Source organism: Podarcis melisellensis (genome assembly GCF_964234715.1).
Source record: "Podarcis melisellensis genome assembly, chromosome: 4".
NCBI classification, from domain to species: domain Eukaryota; kingdom Metazoa; phylum Chordata; class Lepidosauria; order Squamata; family Lacertidae; genus Podarcis; species Podarcis melisellensis.
In genome coordinates, this window is record NC_138531.1 from 35,210,999 (window position 1) to 35,233,680 (window position 22,682).

General features: G+C 39.4%; 1 protein-coding gene across 1 annotated transcript in view; it reads right to left on the reverse strand.

The window, feature by feature from the left end:
* Nucleotides 1-4,913: 4,913 nt before the first annotated feature.
* PRKX (protein kinase cAMP-dependent X-linked catalytic subunit) overlaps nucleotides 4,914-22,682 on the reverse strand; it is a 57,945-nt gene continuing 40,176 nt past the window's right edge. The window contains exons 4-9 of the mRNA XM_081907673.1: nucleotides 17,582-17,701; nucleotides 13,042-13,137; nucleotides 11,705-11,762; nucleotides 10,483-10,560; nucleotides 9,838-9,988; nucleotides 4,914-9,204 (exon numbers count right to left, since the gene is read on the reverse strand). Coding sequence (XP_081763799.1) covers nucleotides 9,863-9,988; nucleotides 10,483-10,560; nucleotides 11,705-11,762; nucleotides 13,042-13,137; nucleotides 17,582-17,701 — 478 coding nt within the window. The 3' untranslated portion in view covers nucleotides 4,914-9,204; nucleotides 9,838-9,862. The remainder of the gene's footprint in view (nucleotides 9,205-9,837; nucleotides 9,989-10,482; nucleotides 10,561-11,704; nucleotides 11,763-13,041; nucleotides 13,138-17,581; nucleotides 17,702-22,682) is intronic.

Sequence of the window (22,682 nt, forward strand, 5' to 3'; positions counted from 1 at the left end):
TGGGGCCCCAGGATTGCTCATGGAACTCAATGTGTAGCCTTGGGAAAGTCATTATTTACTGCATTGAGCTGTTAGGAAGATAATGCAGCATAACCACTGGGACCCTGGCCTCAGATAAGGATGTGATTCAAGTGTGATGACTGAAATTCCCCATTCTTAAAGATGACTGGAAATCTATCATTAGAAGAACATCGCTGGCAAAAGTTGTTCAGTCTTGGTACGCTGCAGTCCATTTCCTTTTTGAAACACTTCAGTGGGATGCACAACAATATCAAAGTAGGATTTCACTCTGAAGTTTCTTGCCCCTAACTTGTCAGACTAGTTTTGTGAGGAGGCACAGATGAAGGACTTCTTGATCAAACAAGCATAACTTAACGTCACTGAGTGTAGCCCGGGGGACAGTCATGAAAATGAAGCAGGCGCTTCCCAAACGAAAGAAGAACAATGAAGTATTGATTTTTGTAAAGGAAGCCACATAAAGGGGAAATAATAACTGTGGTCACACATATATTTTAGGTGCAAAAACGGGCAATCCGATTATCAAGACACACGTACCACATGGCTTTTTTCAAGGTACAGGATGTTACGATGAGGTTATAGTTACTAAAACAAAATTCACAAGAGGGAAAAACTTTAGGCAACACATGTTTTGAGAATCACTTATTGTTTCCACTCACTTTTTGAAGCTTTTGTCTTTTCAGTTGTTTCAAAGTGTGCCAAGACGTTTTAAAGATGTTATTAATGGACTATATTTTCCTGCAATTTTTAATAGAAACAAAAAAAGGGGGGAGAAGCAGCTTTAAGTTTCATAGGTAACTGCTGTTTGCTGTTCATATTTTGGTGAATAAAAGGCATTAGAGAACTGTGTTAAAATCGAAGAGATATTTGTAAGCATTTATATTTTTAAAAATATGAGGAATAAATAGCAATAGGCAGTCATGAGATTTAAATTCGGGAAATGTTTTACCCCCCCCCCCCACAAAATAAGCACTTATATTACACCCTTGTAGCATAATCACTCAGATATATAACATTACAGTTCAATAAAACAATGTCAAATAATGGCCAAAGAAGTCAGGATCAGCAGTTAAAAACATCAGTAAGACATTTTATGCCTTGTAAAATAAATGTCTGCTGGAATATAAAGGTCTCTGGTAATCAGAAAGATGTTGAGGGACCAACCACATTTTATGGGGTGAAATGTTCCATGATCTGATTGCAGCCACTGAGAAGCTCTCAGATTCAGAATTTAAAAGGCCCCAAAATCCTCTGGGACCAAAGTGTATATTGGGTATTCTGAAATGAGAAATATTTATCTATTTTGCTTTACATTTATATCCCACTTATTCTATAAGGTGCTCAAGCTGGCACTCATGGTTCTCCGTATCCTAATTTTATTCTCATAACCACCTTGTGAAGTAAATCAGAGTCTATGAAGTAAATCAAGGTCTCCCAGTGAGATTCACAACTGACAATTTGAAACCGGGTCTTCCAGACCCTAGTCTGATGCTCTAACCACTATACCACACTTATCACAATATACCCTAAAACATGTATACTATCACTTTCCTCAAACAGCACAAGCATGGCACTCATGTTCGGCCTCAGTACATAGTCTATAAGAAAAGGTTGTATTAAATGAAAGTGTAAGAATATAGAATATATGAAATCCTATTTATGTCAGAAGACATGAATATTGTGATATTGGAAGGATGTTTATGGATGAGGATGATGGTGGATAGAGAAAGAGATGATATGAAAGACCTAGGAGTGTAGAACCATTGCAAGTTAGCATAGCTCATTCTGACCTACCTAGAGAAATCATCTAGTCAGGTAGATAGACGCTTCCTATGTTCCAAGCAGATCAAAAACATCCGGTGGTTGCACACCAGTTGTGTCCCAATGTTCTGAGCTCCAAATTTTCCTCTTCTGACCAGTGTAAAAATAAGCAAAAGTGAAAGCCCACAGGGAACATTCATACAGTGTCATCAATCCACTCCAGTAGCCACAGATCTCTCAGTCTGAATATTCTAACTCGAACGGTTGTAAGGAGCATGTTCTGCATACTTGTATAGAAGTACTTCTGCACTATATGGCTGAAACATGCAGTGTGTTTCTATATTGTTACCTTTCCTCACACATCAACAAGCCCTTCACCCTAGCACAGTAGAAGGGGCACTTCTGAAGTGTTTCATAAAAAGGTGCCATATGTGATGGGAGTGGTACCTTGGGTTAAGTACTTAATTCGTTCCGGAGGTCCGTACTTAATCTGAAACTGTTCTTAACCTGAAGACCACTTTAGCTAATGGGGCCTCCTGCTGCTGCTGTGCCACCGGAGCACAATTTTTGTTCTCATCCTGAAGCAAAGTTCTTAACCTGAAGCACAATTTCTGGGTTAGCGGAGTCTGTAACCTGAAGCGTATGTAACCTGAAGCGTATGTAACCTGAGGTACCACTGTACAGTGATACCATGGTTTATTAACTTAATCCGTTCTGGAAGTCCGTTCTTAAACCAAGGCCTTCTTAAACCAAAGCATGCTTTTCCATAGCAGTGGGGGACTCAATGTACAAATGGAACACATTCAACAGGAAGTGGAACATGTTCTGCTTCCAAGGCAAAGTTTGCAAACCAAAACACTTACTTCCAGGTTTGCAGCATTCTTAATCCAAGTTGTTCATAAACTAAGCTGTTCTTAAACCAAGGTACCACTGTACAACTCCCAGGATCCTTGGCTATTGACTGTGCTGGTTGAGGATGATGGGTGTTGGTGTCTGACATCATCTGGAGGGCCACAGGTTCCCCAAGTTTGATAAACTTGCATGCGGTCCCAGTGCCTTGGTGTGCTTTTTACCTTTATACCACTTCCAACACCCATGCCACTGTGTTTCTCCCAGCCTAGTAACAGAACACACCATTGTGTACATAAAATTGCAATCGAATTCCACAGGACTGATTGCCCCTTTCCAAAGAAACGTGGCTTCCATGAAACATAGTTCTGATAGAAATGTTGCATTTATGAATAGAATAAGATTTCTAATCATAACCAGGGCTGCAGTAAGTAGCACAGGGTAGAGGAAGAGATAATGGACATGCCACCCCAGCTGTAGAATGACATCAGAAGGTTTTGCCACGGAAGGAGACATGGCTGAGAAATGCCAGATAAGTGCATCTAGCTCTGACATGGAAGCTCTGGAAGTTATTTAAAACATCACTTTTGATTTATTTTAATCTGTGGGCCATGCGTATTACGAGTAGGACTGTTGCCAAGAGCAGACATGGCCCCCAAAGCTCCCAGCCAAACGGGTTTCAGTAATGCATTTGATGAGGTTCACATCAAAATGTAGCTTTCCCAAAAACACCCAGGAGGAAAGCTGCCAAGAATGGGCTCCCCATTCTGTTCCACATAACTTGAAAATAATGGCTAAATGGAGCGATGTGACAAGAATATGCCATATCATGCCAACAATCTCCGCCCCCCTCCCTATTGTTGCAGATTTTGTCTTAAGAATATTGTGATGAACTACTTTTTGTTTTTAAAGAGGGAATAAGAAAAGGATGTGGCTTTTGCTTTTTATGTGGGGTGGTTAAAATGAGACCACCAGGAATAGCCATTATAAGAATCCATTTTCATTGTCTATGAAACATTCTAGTATATGGAATTTACCTTCAATATCCATTTCAAAACAAATGGGTCGTTTCCAGTGTAAGTTCTATTCAGAAAACAAATGGACATGACAAACTTGGGTTCATTACTTTTAATGAGTCTACTCTAATTTAAAGTGGGTATGAAAAATGAAAAAGCATACAGACGCAGTTAAACATTTAAGAAATTACGACCTATATTCCTTCTGGGAAACATGGTCTGATTGCAGATCTAAAGCCATGCCTTCATTTTTTCTTTTTATTATTAGACAATGTTTCTTTCTTTACCTTCCTCTTCTTGGCTCAACATACTACAGATGTATATATGCCTATTTATTTTTATTTAATTCAGCAAATCAACACAGTGGGTGAGGTCCAATGTCAGGCTAGTGCAAGAGGTTGGAGAATTATCATTGTTGTGGAAATGACGGCACAAGTAAGCCACGGGTTGCACAAGAATTTTCACAAGTGCAAGAAACCAATTGCAATCAACTACCGTATTTTTCGCTCTATAAGATGCACCAGACCACAAGACGCACCTAGTTTTTGGAGGAGGAAAACAAGAAAAAAAATATTCTGAATCTCAGAAGCCAGAACAGCAAGAGGGATCGCTGCGCAGTGAAACCAGCAATCCCTCTTGCTGTTCTGGCTTCTGGGATAGCTGCGCAGCCTGCATTCACTCCATAAGACGCACACACATTTCGTCTTTTAGGAGGGAAAAAGTGAGTCTTATAGAGCAAAAAATACGGTAATTACAAGCAACCAATTCCCGCTAGGGAAATGTTGCATGAGCAGGTTGTTGCTACAGTTGTAGATCTCCCAGTAACAGTGAGCAAATTTCTCTGTGCCTGTCATCTTGTTCCTTCTTTGAGGTTAAGAGGATGGATGGCGAAGGAGAATCTGCCTACAGGGTCTGTTTTATTCCAAGGTCGTAGATAACAGAGCAGCTCCCACAAGCTGAACTCTATCATATTTTATCCACTTGATTTTGTCTAAAAGGTTCAGGCCCACAAGGAATGAATAGATTTGGTCTATGAAGTTACTAATACTTTGAGAAGGATTCATTATCCAATAAATGACAGCACAACCTGTCGCTGCCTTCTACTGTGTGCTGCTAATTTTTAATTCTGTGAGTAGATCGCAGTCTATTGGGAATTGGCCACCCCTGTTATAAGAGATTCAAAACACTTTGAGACATTTTTACCCTATTGGAAGTTACAAAGGTCAAATGTAATTAATTTCAGAACTGATATACAATTAAAGAGCTGAATAATTTTTGGACTAAGTTTTATTTACAGATCACAGTGATTTTCATTGTGCAATGAGGACTGACTTATGTATTTGTACAGTACTTATACACATGAGTTCAAACAAGCAAGCAACTTCTCCGACATCAGTCCAAGTCAGCGTTGGAAGTCAAATCTGTTCAATTTGGTTTTTTACACAAATGTAACTATCCCTTACTTACTGTACAACAGAGTATTTATAAAGCTGTCATGTTTGCCATAGAAAAGTGCAAAACATAGGAAATCTGTACACAGTACAGTACAAAGGAATTATGCTACAGTTCTTGAAAGCTGAAAAATTCTGTAGTATAGGAATCACTGAATCTTAGTTTTCCAGGATGGCAAGATGACTGGCTTGCTATCTTCCACTTTCCAAGATTTGTCCATCCAGTTAAACAGTTTAGTACCTACATTTCAATAAATTAAATTTGCTCTTCTACAGCAGATCACCTTTGTTAAATTCAACAACAGCACAAACGTTTGAGCAAGCAAGTACATCTAGGCAATTTAAGGCATGACCCCCATTTCAATTATACTGCATCATGTTTGGTTACAAAATTATGCCCATTATCCACCTTATAATTGAATACAGAGAAGGCTGTAGGGGCGATTTGTTTTGGTTTCATCCATATCACGAAAGCTGTGTGTTGATGTGAAAAGGGGAATTTTTGTTTCGAGTCCCTTAAAAAAGATCTAACCATTATAAAAATAAGGCATGAAGAATAAGAATTCTAATAAAAATAAATCAACAGGTGTATGAAAAATTTTAAGTGGAATTTAGGAGAAGCTAGGGCTGTGAAATGAATCTGTGGCCTGCCACATGTTGTTTGACTACAAACCCTCTCATTCCTGATCACTGGACATGAGGGTTGAAGCTATGAAATTTGGAATCCAACATCTGGAGAGAAACATGTTTCCTCTTCCTGGCATATAGGACTGCAGCCTAAGCCATCTTCGGGCATTATAGTTCCCATATAAAACAACATGGGAGCAGCAAAACTGGGCTGTGGTTCCAGATCACATGGAAGCTTTTGTGTGCACTTCTGCATTTGAAAAGATACACTTCCCAGTAGATGCCATGCTGTATGTGCAGACACGAGAAGCATAGATACTCACTGATCCTGCATTGCTCCTTCATAGGGGCTATAATGCCCAAATAGAGGTTTAGATGAACTTGACACCCACTGATTTCAATGATAACCAAGTCAAAGCTAAATTGTTCAATTTACTTCAACTGGACCATGTTCAACTAACTCAGTCTGGATCCAGCCCAATGTGTGCAGCTCCAGTTGATTTTTTTTATTTACTCATTTTATTTATATTAACTGTCAATAACTAATTCCCCAGGGCAGCTTACAGCAGAAAATTGGAAGATAAAAGCATATTGCATTATCACTTTTCGAGGCAGCCTTTTGCTGTTTCCAGTTTGGTGGTATCCTGCTAAATTAACCATAAGGCAGGCTTCAGACTTCAGTGCACAATATTTGCTAAGCATCACCAGTGCCTTGTGAACAGATGCACCAGAACAGCTCCTTTATATTGTTGTTTATGCTAAGGGAAGCTATATTCTAAAATGCACCTGTCGTTCATACAAATGAAGATTCAGTTTCTTCCTGTGCAGAATTTAATTTACAATACATAATTGATTTATTTTATGGATGATTACTTGCCAAATGAAAGCCACAATTCTCTGGTATAACTTTTACAGCTAAGGAAATGTTACTGTCCTACTTACTTATTGGAAGCACTATTTCAGTATTTTTTTTTCCCCTTGAGAAAGAAGTTGTAATAGCATAACTGAATTCAGAGGATATAAATTTATGGAATAGCAGACCAACTCATAGAATACATTGGCTCAATTTACATATAACAATAAGGCAAATCATGGCTTGGCATTAACATGCTACTCCCACAGAAGAGGCTGTTCCATTCTTCCTGTTTTGAGCTACCCATGGTTTGGCTTAGTGTGTCATGCAAACTTGGGCTGATTGTTTCTTTTGTTTAGACAAATTATGAGCTGCACCAGGGTTTGTTCTCACAACCTCCTGTCCGGGAACATGTGCATTCATGCCAAGTTGTGGTTTGGCTGAGTGTTATGTGCAAATTAAGCAGTATGTCTTCCTGTATCCACTGTTTTTCTTGCTTAGCGTGGTTCCAACTGTTAAAACTGCTGCAAGCTAGAAACAAACAGAAGTACTCTGTTTGCAAGCACCTTAATTTACTGCACATCAAATGCCAAGATTCTGCAACACAGGAAGTCAAGATTTGGAAGGTTCATCTCAGAAGAATTATGCAAGACACACAAACGTTGTGTGTTCAGAATCAGTAGATGCAGTAACAGCAAAACAGTCACTTATTCTCTGGCAGATAGATTGTACTAACTGCGAAAAGTACAGAAGGAAAAGCACTAGAGCTCATTTTATAATGAGTAGGTGACAGGAAACTGTGAAAAGTTTCAATCCCCTGCCACTTGCAAGACACACTATCTCTTTTTGGAGTCAGTTTTCCTCACAATGTGGTCTAAAAAAATGTGATCTTATGTACAGTAAGAGAAATATGGGGGTTTTGTAGCATCTCAGGTTCAAATAGTCACAGTAAAGGTCTGTGGGGAAAACTGACCAGAAGAGAGCAGAAAGATGGACAAGTCTTTACATTTATAAATTGCATATGCATGAGCCACCTAACAGTGACAATTTGCAGACTATGGGGAGAAGAATCAGTCATTGATTTTTTTTAAACAACTTCTTCAAATGTACAGACCAAACATCTATAATCATGGTAGGTGTCTAAAGCCATCATTGGAGAGAATTTCACATACAACAAATCTTTCTCTGAATGCACAACTGCTGAAATTTTATTTTTAAACATACATGCCAGTTCAAAGTTAAGCTTGCCAGAAATAAGTAAGCTTAAATCCTAGTAGTGGTACTAGGCGTGAACAGCTCAAAGAACACATCATAACCCTTCATATGTTGGATTTCCAACTCTAGTCAGTCCCAGCTGATATGGCCAATGATCAAAGGGATGGGACTTTGTAGCTCAGCCATATCTAGAAGGCCACAGGTTCTCCTTGCCTGTTGAGCTCAACCTTGGGATCATGTAAGTATATAGACCCAATTCTACATATTCTGGTTTATTTCAGCAGTATAAATGACATTAATTGACATGTAGAAGATTCTACTTCAGAATCTGTAGAATTTTAATTTACACACCAGGAAGTTCATTAATTTTCATGAAGATGACTCAGAAGACCATGTGAATAGCCTTGTTTCCTGAAGTGATACTTATGTAATGTATCTGATTGTAGCAGTTGATCTGTGTTTCACACACCAAGTCATCACCTTAGGTTGCAGTTGTTCAGTGATGGTAATTCATGTATGAAACAGTGCATATGGTAGAAGATTTATTAGATGATCTTCAGGTCCCTGTAAGTGCAACGATTCTAAACCTAAACTCAGAGAACACACCTTACCAATAGGTACGATTTTGCCATGATTTCATATAGTTAATGAAAAACACTTTACATAGTCTGCAGTAATCAAGAATCATGATTTGCATCGACAAAATTTCAACTCAGCTTCATAAAGAAAACATTGTGTAATCTAAACAAAACATAAAGGCCCTTTATCTTTCAGCTTTCAAATAGTAGGGCTGCAGGTGTGGAGCACTGGAAATGATACAATTTTCTCAAAATTTACTTGTATATTTCTTTTTACAAAGAATTATAAAACGTATAGAAGATGCTGAAAAACCTATTGATCATTTTAAGATTTTCTTCTTCTAGGGGGCATCTTGAAAAAACATTTAAGAATAAAAACCATAGACTCTGTAAAGTACAAAAATTTACATTTCAGCACAGTTTCTGTGCCTTTTTCTGTATTGATTTCTTTATATACACATATTCTAATCTGTGCTTTAAATGACAATCTTAGTATAAACTTATAAAGTTAGTCAATGAGATAACTATGCAAAAATATTTGGGCATAGCAAGAAACAAAACTAAAAATAACTGTTTCTTTTTTTAAAAAAACAACCCCAAAAAACTATAACAGTTTCAAAGTCTACACCTCAGGGTAGGTGCTTCAGTATTTTAGTTTACTGAACTAATGCCAAATCCATACAACTAAACTTATCAACCCTTTCCCAACTTTTAACATTATTTCTTTATGAATAATGAAGTAACATTCTTTCACTCATTTCAAAGAAATTCTTCATAACTTTTTTCAAGTTCTTCTTTGCCGGTTCCCAACTAGCACATTAATAATCTTCCAGTTTCTACAAAATAAATAAAAACAAGTGTTCGATTAATTGATATTTCAGAGTAGTGGATACTTGAATCTCCTTATTCAAAGTTTTGGACTTTATGCACTGTAGGAGACATAACCACAAGAAAATCTCTGCAAGGAAAGGGTGATTCTATAAAGTATGAGAGTGGACATTCATAAACGTTATCTGCTGAAAAATGCGTAAGTGCAACAGGAATGAATAAAAACATCAAGATCATCATGGATGCTTTTACAATGCAGAGGAAGCGGATCTGATCCTTTTCATTTCTTGACTCCCAACAGATAAGTTTGACAAGTGAGTGGGCCTACCGACCTGCCAATCGTGTGACATCACAATGTCAGGTGACCTGTTTTCACCAGTGTGTCTTGAAATCACTCCATGAAGGCAAATGTTCAGTGCTTTGCAAGCCCTGACAATCAGCTGATCATTGGGACTTTGTGTGCCTGCAAAGCCCCCTTTTGGCCCAGCTGCATCTTTACCTGCCTCACAGCTGATACAATATATGATAGGTGTGGCTTGGAAAGGTGGGTCTAATTAGGTCATGTGCCAGAGCTTTCCTATAGATGTTATAATAATGGAATAAAAAGGAAGTAGAACTTAGGGAAGATGAGTATCCAATACCTTAATGACATTTTGTGTCTCACATTTAGAAGTTCTTGAAAATTTCTAAATCTTTAGGAGGTACAGGAGGCATTTTGTTCCAGTCATCTTCAGGATAAGCTTCAAAGTTGGATGTATCACCATCATTTGATACCTTCGGGACTATAGGAGGCTGAATTAAAAAAGGAAAATGATAATCAATTTAAATCCCATGTCAAATGAAGTATAGTCTAGAATTTTTCACCCCCTCCCCAATTTGTTTTGCTTGGCATAAAGTTAGCTCATTATCACAGATTAGTTTTAGTTTTAGCACAATTGCTTGGCCTGATCAGTTATTTATCTATATTACAGTACATTTGTATCCCACCTTTCTTTCGTTATGGAACTTAAGTTCCTAGCTAGGCTCTGACTTGAGCCCAAATCTGCTTTGCTCCAGCTGGGTGGATATCTTACCTACCTCCTGAGAGTCCTATCACTAACTTCTTTTTGTGCATTGGAATCCTAACTTATAGTAAGTTTGGGAAATGCTTGGTGTGATGGCTCTGGGATTTCAACATAAAGAACTCAGGCATATGACCTTCACTATAATTCTAGGACAACCTTCCAAACAGATTTTTTTTTAGCTGAAAAAGAATCAAATGAAGCATTTATTTTTGCACAATTCACCTTTAATTTTCTCTGTGGTACAGCATCCCAGTCTACAGACCTGAACCATCTGTGCCTCTTCACATCATCAGCTCCATTCTTTTGAAAAAAAATAAAATTAGATGTTTATTCACTGACAGGAAATGCCAAAATATATTCTAGCAAACACTTTATGCAGACCCATATGTATTTCTGCCATCTGCATTTTGAAGGCACACTGTAGTGCACACCATTTTTCTGGTTTTCTCTTAAATACTGGATTCCCCAGCAGTTTTTCCTGTACCAAATTTGGATTCTGCTGGTCACAAATCATCCTTTTACATACCGAATGCAAGTAATATTGTAAGATTGGGACTGATTTCTACAAAGCATATACTGAGCAAGGTTTTGATTCTTTTAACCTTAAGTAGCAGACCCACATGCAATAGTACAAGTTTTTGAAACTGATCTCAAATTTGAAATTGGTATACTATGGGTTGTACCTTTTTGAGGAACACATGACTGGAGTCCTACTGAATGAACAGAACTGCACACAGTATTCCAAATGCAGTTAGATCACAGACTGGAATAGCAGCAGTTTTATTTTAAAATTGTCTCCTAATGATCTCCAGCATGAAATTTGCCTTTCTCATAGCTGCTTTCTACATAGAATCAACATCTCCATCAAACTATCCACTAAGACCCCAAGGTTTCATTCCTGGCCAAGTCACTGCCATCAGCATATATGTGAAACTAAGGTGTCTTGCACTAACATGTGTAACTTTATGCTTGTTTACACCGAATGGCATTTGCTACCTATTCACTCAAGTTTGGAGATGCCTGTGTGGAACTTTTTGCAATCCCTTTTTCTTTTAGGGATCTTGGACCAGGCTTTCTTTCCATCCAGAACTTGCTGGAACTCAGTTCTGGCACCTCTCAGGTGGGCACCATTACCATTATAAGACAACAAGGGAGGCAGTCATGGTGAGTTCCGGCACCTCTTTTTCTAGAAAAATAGCATTGCCTTGAGCCCCACTGCTCACCCCTAACTCTAGAACGATACAGCTTTCCCACACGTAAGAATACATTAATAAGATTTCCCCCCCCCCTCCACAAAATCAATCAAATGTATTAGAATTTGGTTTTAAGCAAAAAGAGCATTTCTGGAAACCGAAGATAAGGAAAATGTTTTATGCCAATGGTTAGGATGTGCTGAGATTTAAAAGTAGCACATGGTTAGGATGTGCTGAGATTTAAAGCTTACCTTCATGTTTCCTAGCCGTCTTGTTCGGTCAACCACAAGAAGTTTTTTAATAAGGTCCCTGGACAAGGAGTGGTAAAAATTAATTTCTGAAGTTGTATTTGAGTTCAAAATGACAGAAAATATATAAAGGCATCTAATAATAGTGAAAGTAGTAGTAGTAGTAGTAGTAGTAGTAATGTAATAAGGCTAACATTTTCCCTGAAGTTATCAGCTTTCAAATGGAGAGAGATTGTAGCTTGAGCAACAAACCTCCAATGCTTAATACTCCAGTTGAGATAACTGGGGTGCAGCTGGGGAAGGTGAGCAATAAATCCACCTTTCAACACACCTTTGACAGGGATGCAGACAGAGTAACTGAAAGCTGAGTTGCCAAGAAAACATATGGGGACGGCAGGTACATATTTCACAATTATTAAATTCTTCGCTGATCTACTCAAACCATTTAGTCAGCATTCCAGTTTGATTAAGTGACCCCTTATAAATACATATTAAGCACACAGCTGCCACTGGCTGAACTAGTATAGTTGTATCGTTTTTCAGCCATGTGATATATAGTTTCTACTCTATTAATCCTTGCTGCAGACTGGGGAGGGGCATGGTCTGGGAGAGGCATTTCCTGCAGAGAGGTCCCCATACTTGCTCTAGTGGTTTAGGAGCAAAGGAACTGTGCAGTTGGTGAAGGTCAGGCAGACACCTTTAAGATATTCTCTGTAAAGCCCTACTCTCAAGCCCACTTGGCTGAATCAGGGCTATGACCCGACTGCTTACATAAAGTATAGACAAAAAGATCCTGCTCGGGTTTCAGTTCACACTGGAAAGCTTCCCAAAGCTTTGTCAGAAAAGCTCAGGGGTTCTACGCCTCCCTTGTTCTCAAGGGTTGTCAGTTTCCCTGAGCTGTGCCCTATATGCCAGCTCCCTGGACGACAGAGCTCCCTGGAGTCTTAAAAATAGGCTCTGTCTGAGCTATAGAAAGCAAAGTAGTGTCTGATTTTATGAGATTTGCTAAGCTGTTGGGTGGAAATCTTCATCAAACATGCAAATTGCTATATGAAAACCAGAACTAATGCTACTAATTAGGCTCAGCTCTAATTAAAGTTAAATATTTAAAACTCTGAGCAAGCTTTCTGAATTCACATTAGAGCCCCCTAGAATTTAATTAATGTCAAGTATATAAATTAGAGCGTTCTCTCCCCAGAATCCATAGACAGTGCACACTGTACAAATAGTGGCTGCATGTGACAAGCGGCTTCACACACTGTACTTTGAATGACACTTTAAAGTAATGCTAAGGTAGAACCAAAATAGAATAAACCAGCGATTAAGGTGAATGCACTTACTTTACATATAAATCCAGATGCCTGGGGAAATCTATTTTACCAGCAAGAATCTTCTGATATATTCCAAAAGGGTTGTCATCAAAGAATGGAGGAAACCTAATCAAGAGGAGGAAGACACATGAAACCACACAGCTATAAGTTTAAAAATCTTTGAAAGTATATTGCAAAAGCCATAGCCTACTTGAAATGCCATCTGCTTCCCAATATTAGACCTGCAATTATTTATGCATACAGCTGTACCGTACTTACTGAAGTCCAGAGAAGTGACTTAAACACATACACATATTGACTACTTCTGCTGCCCCTTGGCCTGGTGCAAACCAAAGAATACACTTTCTAGAGACATACACAAAGCATAGAGAATGACAGTATGCTTATACCATGCAATGAGTGACAAAATTATGAATGGTTTTTTTTTTTTAAAAAAAAACACTTTGGGTTGCCTTGCAGCCTTCACTTTTGCCCTCTGAAGCACCCTGCGTCACAGTGAAGTCAATCCTCTTGTTAAGAGGCTGGGGTTTTTATGCCTTGGTGTATGCATTCCTCACAATTGAGGTACAGGGCATCTGTTAAAGAAATAGGTCTGATTTATTAAGTGCTAGCTTGTGATGAATAGGGGTCTGATCATAAAGCTTGCTATGCTAGCAAGACCTGGGGTGGCATGTTTTAAATACTGGCGAAGCAGCATATCTGTGCCATGAGGATATTACTTTAGTTAATAAACTTAGTACAAATATTTAGCACTTAAGTAAATAAAATAAAAAAGAGCTCTAACAAAACACCCAAGACCTCTTCAGAAACATGTTTTTAAGCCTTAGATCCTCATGTGTCTTGTAAATTTTGTCCATCTTGGGAATAATTCCTCCTGCTGTTCCAATTTAAGAAATCAGCTTCATGGGTATTTTGGAATGGTTGATGTTAGGTAGTAATAGATCAGTTAAAAATGGAAGTGTTTGTTTTATTGTTGGAGAAGTCGACTCCAGGTTAATGGCTAACACTATTATAAGACCAGCTATTGAGGGGCAGGAAAAACCTTTTCTTTCCAAATCAGTTAGGTGGGATTGGAAAGTATCTTTCAACTAATTCCTCATGGTCAAAAGAACTCAGGGTATAAATAAAGCCAAATAAAGCCTAGCTGGTGACTTGGAACCGAAGTGTCCTAATCCTTATTTCTGGAGCCACAAGGATCGTTGTTGCATATATTTTTTTACAAAGCTTTTCTCTGAAGGAACACTGTTGAAGTAAGGTGAAGAAGAAGAGCTGGTTTGGCAAGCAGGCAAGAATCGAGTAGCCAGCAAAAAGCATAATTTATAGGAGCCCATTTGTAAGGAATTATTTTATACAGTCGTATCCCGGAAGTCGAACGCTTCGCTACTAGAACGTTTTGGCTTCCAAATGCCGCAACCCAAAAGTGAGTGTTCCAGTTTTAAAATGTTTTTTTGGAACCTGAATGTCCAACACGGCTTCTGCGGCTTCCGATTGGCTCCAGGAGGAAGGCGGGTGGATCTTTGCAACCCAACACCACATATGCTTAAGACGGCCCTCTTGTCTGCCCTTCAAAAATGCCTAAGCCAAACACCTCACTGGCTCATCTTTGTACTCTAAGTGGGTGAGTTTTTGCCTGGCTGAAATGTATCCTTGAACTCTTAATGCCTTTTGCTTGTGCGAGTGGAGGAGGATGTTGGTGTCTGTAGAAACCAGGGTACTGTACAAAGGGGGAAATGTCTATCAGTTGCTCCTCTATCCACTATTGCCTCTGGCCACACTCATCACTGGAATGTGGTCCTCAAAAGGCTGCCCAGAAGGAAATGTGGCCTCTGGCCCAAAAAAGGCTCCCAACTCTGCTCTAGTATTTGCCTACAGGTCGAAATATCATTAGCGTATCTTCCAGTTCAGAGATAAGGCATGCCAAAGGTTGCTGGCATGTATTGAAACATTCTGATCCAACTGAGAGAGCTAACAAATTAAATAAAAAATTGAAGTTCTCCAGATTTTAATAAGCCCCTCTAGCCTGCCTTCCCCTTTAAGTGATGTTTTCCTTTGTCACATAAGTTTGGTATCAAGCAAGCACAGCTGGCATTTAGGAATTGGTTTTTTTAGTGTGCCGTCTGCTGACTGCAGTATTGGGACCTGTGAGCCAAAGCAGAAGTGGAATTTTCTTTATTAATGGAAGATTCCATCAAGCAAGCTTTTCAGATTCTTTAAACATAATTCAGAGTAAGATACAGCTCAGATCAGCTTTAAAAGCCTATGGTATAATATTCTTTTGATGTGCATTTAATCAGGCAACACCGTGTGGGTGTGTTAAAAATACTACTTAGGAAATTGCTTCTATTTTTAAAAAAACATGTCTGTGCCTCTTTAGCTGATTTGTATAACAGATTCACAGTAATGTTTCTGCAGGAAGTACTTTGATACTAGCAGACCACATGTTGGTTTGACTTGTTTTTATCTTTTTATAGAATGTTCTTCTATAAGAAAAAGCCAGTAAAAAAAAGAAAGAAAGAAAAAGACTGCAGGCCTCATTTAAGTCTTATGTGCATAGGCTCTCTATTTTAGACTGTTTATGAAAAACATACAATTATGTCAGAAACCTAATGAATCCATATTATTCAGGGGGATTATTCTTAATATTTAAAACCAGATTTTTGCACTGATTCCTGAGAATTGTTTGTAGCTGATTGAGTAGATTACTGCCTTAAGTTTGACCATCTTTTTAGCTGGTTTGCTTGTAAAAAAAAGCCAACATCACTTTGACTGTAGGAATGAAAATTGGTGTGCACATTCAAGACACACATCTATGTTTGAAGTGCCTTACTAGTTACCTCCAAGAGATAATAAGAGTTGAAGGGAAAATGTATGGATAAATTATCTGGTACGCATACCATTTCTGCAGAGTTATACTAATGCAACATTAAGCAATGATACTTTACACAATTCTTTTATAGCTGCACCTCCATCTTTTTTCAAATGCAAAGGATTAGATCTAGATTAAGTTAGCTGAACTGAAATCATGATTTCTCAATGAGAATATAGTTCAGCTAACTTGGATCCAACCCTATTGACTTCGCTGGGATAAATCTAATCCAAATGCCAGCTTAACAAATTTATCTTTTACTAGTGCAGGAAATTTCTAAGAAAGCCTTTCTGCAACAAAGCTAGTTAAATTATCTACACATTATTCTGAAAATGCTGCCATCTAGTGGATTCAAATATTCATGGATTTATGCAATATTGAATTATAATATTCTCGCTGTAACACACACAAACAGAGGTGTACATGCAGCAATAAATGTTGATTAAACAGGTACCAGCAAGAAGCCCAATGAACTCAAACAGCATGAGCCCCAATCTAGCATAGAAACATAAGATTATCGGATGTATCTTCTCATACTGAAATAATGGATGCATATATGGGATTTGTTCTCTTTTCCCAAAACAGATTCTCTTTGAAAATAGCATGCCTGATGAGTTAAAACTTATTAAAATAAATGTGAGAATGTCTTTAAAAGACAAAAGATTGATTTTCTAAAATTAAAAGTGTGATCTATTTCAATTAAAACTTGTTAGCGAGGCATGAAACCTACCACCCAATGACACAAGTGGATCTAAGTGTTGAACATGGGATTCTTTTTGAATTCCAAGTTACTGGTAATATATGTGCCCCTGAATCATCATCCAGCTGAAATATTCTTGCATTTGTCTATGGGTGGCTATGATATGGCTACAGGATGTATCTAAAACAGGGATGGGGAACCTGTGACTGTCTAGATCAGAACTTTCCAAACTGTGTGTCACAACATGTTAGTGTGTCAGTTGCAGTGTGTAGATGTGTCATGTGAATGCACTTCCCTGGCTGGAAAGGGGTTAGTTTAACCTCCGGTTTGCTAGTAAAACTGAATTACTGTGTCACGAAATAATGCATGTCCAAAAAGTGTGTCATCAACATGAAAAGTTTGGAAAGCTCTGGAAAGCTCTAGATATTATTTGACTCCAGCTCCTATCAACCCCAACCAGGATGGCTGATGATCAGGGATGATGGAACTGCAATGCAACAACATCCGCAAAGCCACAGGTCCCCTACGCCTGCCACAAACAATTCAGCCATATGAGGGCACCAATTACATGGTTCTATTCTATGAAACTGGCACCTTGCCAGGAAGGGGCCACTACCTATTGCATGGGAAAGGCACACACAATTAGTCCCAACCATATGCCTAGGTCACTTAGATGTCGTTCCAGTTGTGTGGGAGTCTCCCATGGATACGTAATACCATGAGACTGAATGTTAAAAGGCACTGTTTTCTCACAAGGAAACAAATATTTATCATCTCAATTTTAGAAGACGGGAATTCTGTGCAGTTAAGTATGCTGATGTTGTGCAGAACAGTCTCATTTTCTGTCTCCAAAATTGCTTTTCCACACAACACGAAAGCAAAGCTGGGACATGTAAAAGAACCAGATTTTCCATATTAGTTCACTGTGAGAAAACGAAAAATATCTGTACTTCACTTAATTCTATATTCCCCATTCAACTTACCCAGACAGCATCTCAAATATCAGAATGCCGAGGGCCCACCAATCCACTGCTCTTCCGTGACCTTTACTCTGGATGACTTCTGGGGCAAGATATTCTGGGGTCCCACAGAGCGTCCATGTCCTAAGAAAAAAATAACAAGGAACAGGAAGCTAAAATTACATTTCGTATTTGTGATGGATTAAGCTTTCATTGAAATTGGGCTACCCAAGACCTAAAGGCTTGTAATCAGAAACAGTTCAGCATGTTTAAAGTTTTAGGAGAATCACAGCCACATTACAATACCATATAAATGGCATAACCTCTTATAAAATTGATGAGGCTCTGAGAACTGTTCTGGTTACTGAATTTATGGTTATTTGTATTTATTGTAATGCTGCTTATATTAGTTTAACATTTTTGTTTATTTGGTTTTTTTAAAGATTGTAAACCACCTTGGTATTGTTATGGATGAGAATATATAAAAGATTACAAAAAGATAGATAAATGAAGTTAATACTTAGTGAATACAATTAGAATTTCCTCCTAAATGTTTATACTCCACATTGAAAGCAAGTGAGCAGTAACTCTCACAGACTAAGTGGAGCAGAACTCCAATTTATCACCTGAAGCAGGAGGCTTAAGCAAAATGGCCACAAATGCTTGGTCACAGCTCAGGGATAACAGTGTACCCAGAACCAAATGGTACTGATTTTATCCCAGGGATTTTGGCCACCAGACCATTCTGTCCAATCAGATTCCTAACATGTTGCTGTACTAGTAAGTATTGAATAGGTTAAGCTAGGTATTTTGAACAAAATTTACAAAAAAGAGAGAAGACTTCGACTTAGCACAAGAAGAAAATATATTTATGATAACTATCTTAATCAATGATGTAGCCATATTTGTAACTATCTAGTATGGAATAGGAATGTGTCCCGTTGGCAGTGAGTGCATGAATGACAAAATGAGCCTAACTGCACACCTGATGTTATTCTCCACTTCAAAATATACACCAAGATTCTGCAAATCCACTTACAAAGCTGCTTTTTAGGCACACGTGTCTGTTTTAATGAGGGAGAATCTTTTACTGGAATAGAAAAGCCAATCAAACAGATTTTGAGGGCATTTCTCTGCTGGTAGATTCAATTTACTTTAGTCCCAGACAAAAGTAATTTACACTGGAGTTGTGCAAACAAGGATAATTTTAATGCTATAGGGAACCAAGGAAAAACCCAAGGAAGCTCACGGAAACTGTGAACAAGGATCTGTGAAATCCTTGAGCTTGTCTGACCAAACTCCAGAAAGCTCCCTGATCTAGATAACTGACAGATTTTGAAAAGACCATCTATATACTCTATGGTGGATCTCCTCTTCCTCCTTTATGAGAAAGATAATGATCAAGTCTGCCTTTTTAAGGCACAACATCAACTCCTAACTAGAGGTTTATCAACTTCTGCACATTTGAACTTAACATCACTCTTCAATATGAAGTTCAAAATCAACTTTTGAAAACAGGAAATCATAGCAGCACTAATGCTTGTACACTGGGTAGCATACTTTAATAAGAGCTGCAGGGATTGACAATATGGTGTGTTCTGGATGTTGCTGGGACTCCACATCCCATCAGCCATAGTCAGCATGGACACTGGTCAGGGTTGATGGGAGTTGTAGTCCAACAGCATCTGGAGGGTATTTACATTGGCTACCTATTCTTACTGACACTGTTATAGTAATCTGTCATCTACAAGATCTACTCAACCGATCACAGCTGCCAATAAATACACTATGCATATGAAGACTTTTGTCACAATGTAAGTGGACCGTGCGAATTTATACAAGGCAAGCTCCTTTTTAAAAGTTTTAGAGATCAAACACATGCTGCATAAAAAACATTATCCATTGCAAAAAAGTAGCCAAGGGCCAATCACTAATCCGTTTAAAATACAGTGGTGCCTCGCAAGACGAAATTAATTCGTTCCGCAAGTCTTTTCGTCTTGCGAGTTTTTCGTCTTGCGAAGCACGGTTTCCCATAGGAATGCATTAAAAATCAATTAATGCATTCCTATGGAAAGCGCCTTCAGACCAGGTCTGGGGACAGTCTGTCCCCCGACCTCTTCTGAAGGCTGGCGGGGGGCAAAAGTCTTTGCTCCCCCCTGCCTGCCTTCCCGGGAGAGCGGAAAACGCCGCGCTGCCTTCCCGCTCTCCCGGCAAGGCAGGCAGGGGGGGGGACAAAGACTTTTCCCCCCCGCCAGCCTTCAGAAGAGGTCCAGGACCTCTTCCGAAGGCGGGCGGGGGGCAAAAGTCTTTGTCCCCCCTGCCTGCCTTCCCGGGGGCTTTTAAATCGCCCCGGGACTGTCCGGGGCGATTTAAAAGCCCCCGGACTGCTTTTGAAGGCAGGCGGGGAGGAGCAAAGACTTTTGCCCCCCGCCAGCCTTCAGAAGAGGTCCAGGACCTCTTCCGAAGGCGGGCGGGGGGCAAAGGTCTTTGTCCCCCCTGCCTGCCTTCCCGGGGGCTTTTAAATCGCCCCGGGACTGTCCGGGGCGATTTAAAAGCCCTCGGACGGCTTTTGAAGGCAGGCGGGCGGGAGCAAAGACTTTCGCCCCCCGCCTGCCTTCAAAAGCCGTCCGGGATAGCGGGAAGCGCTTCCCTGCTATCCCGGACCGCTTTTAAAATGCTGGCAGTGGGGAGCAAAGCCTTTCGCCCCCGCCGGCCTTCCTGGACCTCTTCTGAAGGCCGGAGAGGGGGGGAAAGGCTTTGCTCCCCACCGCCAGCATTTAAAAGAGGTCCCCGGAGATTTCCCTATGGGCTTTCGTCTTGCGAAGCAAGCCCATAGGGAAAATCGTCTAGCGAAGCGACGCAAAAACCGAAAAACCCTTTCGTCTTGCGGGTTTTTCGTCTTGCGAGGCATTCGTTTTGCGGGGCACCACTGTACTTATTTGAAGCTAGAAACAACCCTGGATTTAAAACTCTCTTATATGCTACACAGCAGCTAGGTTAGAGATCCCAGAGGATAATGCACTCTACCATTCCAAGTTTTCTATAGGAACTTATCCCAGTTTAATATAAGAGTTATAAGCTGTCCCCAATGAGCAATCACACTTAATATTTCTGAGTGTACCAAACCAAAGACCAAATATACCCAATCTCTTTTTTTGAGGCAATAATTCTGCAATTCATGCAGGATGCTTTACCAAAGGTTTTCAAGCCTACTTCTAAGATTGCATTTACTTTCTTCAACAATTTATATATTGCTTACTACTGTAGTTTCTAAGCTGTGTACCAAGAAGTTATAAAAGAGATGCAAAAGATTAAAAATGAGTTAAAATTAACCACAATTCAGGAAAGCTTACTTAAAATGCTTGCTGAATTTTTTAAAAAAATGTCTGTACTTAGGCTATATTTATTTACAAACAATCATGTTTTAGTTATTCCAGCAACTGGCTAGTAACATGCTTCAAATAAAATAAGGATATTGCAAAAACAAAAACAAAAAAATGATTTAAATCAAGTACAGTATTTAGATGAGAATTTTTTGCTTGGCAATTTAAATCTGGATATAAACCACGCTTCACTTAAAATCCATCCATCCTGGAAAACTGTATATTCAAATTAGAAGGAATGAAGTGTTCTGAATTTATGATACATTGTTTCCTCATGTTATTACCTTTGAAAAAATGAAAAATCCCTCTTATTGGATTTTTTTTTTTACCTCCTTCCTAAGAACTTCAGCCCAATAGCAACACTAAATTCAAAACTCAATACATCAATAAAATATTAAACATCAGAATAGATTATCAGGATTAAAATTGCCCTATCGCTGCTTAACACCCCCCTCCCCAAAAAAGCATGCCAAATAAAACAAAGCAGTCTTGCAGCACTTAAATATAGCTTCAAAGCCTGAACTTAGCAAGTCTCTAGGATATATTTTTTTTTAATCCAAGGCAGTCACTAAGCACATCCATCTTCAAGGGTCCACAGGTTTTGACCACAAGTCTATTCAAACATTACTCCCATGGTGTCCAGTGGGGCGTTCTCCCAAGTTAATGTACAGAGCATTGCTTCCTTAGTCTGTAGCCTTGTGCTGGATCTCCACTGGAAGAAGGGGCTATGCCTTGCTCTCCTCTTCAGCCCAATCTTTTGGAGCTGCAGGAGGGGAACAGAGTTGTTTCTGTGCTGTCCCATTAAGATGTTCTGCACCCTCTGTTACTAAAACTTCCAGCTGCATCCTTCCTCTGTAGCTTGCAGCTGGAAAGGGGAGAGGAGTCCTTTTCATATATGCACTGAGCCCTCTGAAGCCCCATGCAACTATAGGCACAATCCCCAACCCACTATTTTCCTCTGCAGAGGATGAGCTGGAGCTCCCTCTAATCCTTTTTGCCGAGGATGCTAAAACACTTGCCATGTCAAGGAGGGGAAACAGAAATGTGAACCCCCACATATCTTCATCTAGAGTCAAGAATCAGCTAGCTTTTAAATCCTGCAATGTAAAATCAGAGAGGTGATAGTATCTGCAGCATTTAGTACACAAGCAGTTCATAGGCAGGCATGTGTGTGCATGCACAGGGAGCCAATTAACAGGTGCAATGTGTTCTCTGCAATCCAACCCCATGAGGATACTATGCTCTGCATCAGCTGAAGCCACTACTGCAAGTCACAAAACCTGCTAGCTAGCCTTATCTGAGCCTTATATGGATTAAATGAACTGTCCCATATCCAGCCCATTCTCATGGCCAGATGCTGGGTAGTCAGCACTGCAAGACTTGGATCATAGGGAAATAATACCTTGTGAACTTTCCCCATGTGTGGAAGTGGCAGCGGTGAGCAAGACTTGGTCGCATCTGTTGCCAAGGTGGGCTTACAGTGTTGTGAATGTGTCACAGGCACTTTCTGTGTTCTATCAATCTTCAGCCAGTGTCTCAACCAGCAACCAGCAATGATTAATAGAGCAATCATTGGCTTGTTCACCTAATAACCCTGTCTCTCTGTGTTTAGTGGGTTTACTTTCATGAAAATATATGGAAGACTGCAGCTGTGTTCTGCACAGCAACAGGCAACTATCACAGTGAGAAGGGGATGCTTTCAGCCTCCAGGTAGAGAGACAGCTTAGTTTTAGACAGGCCAT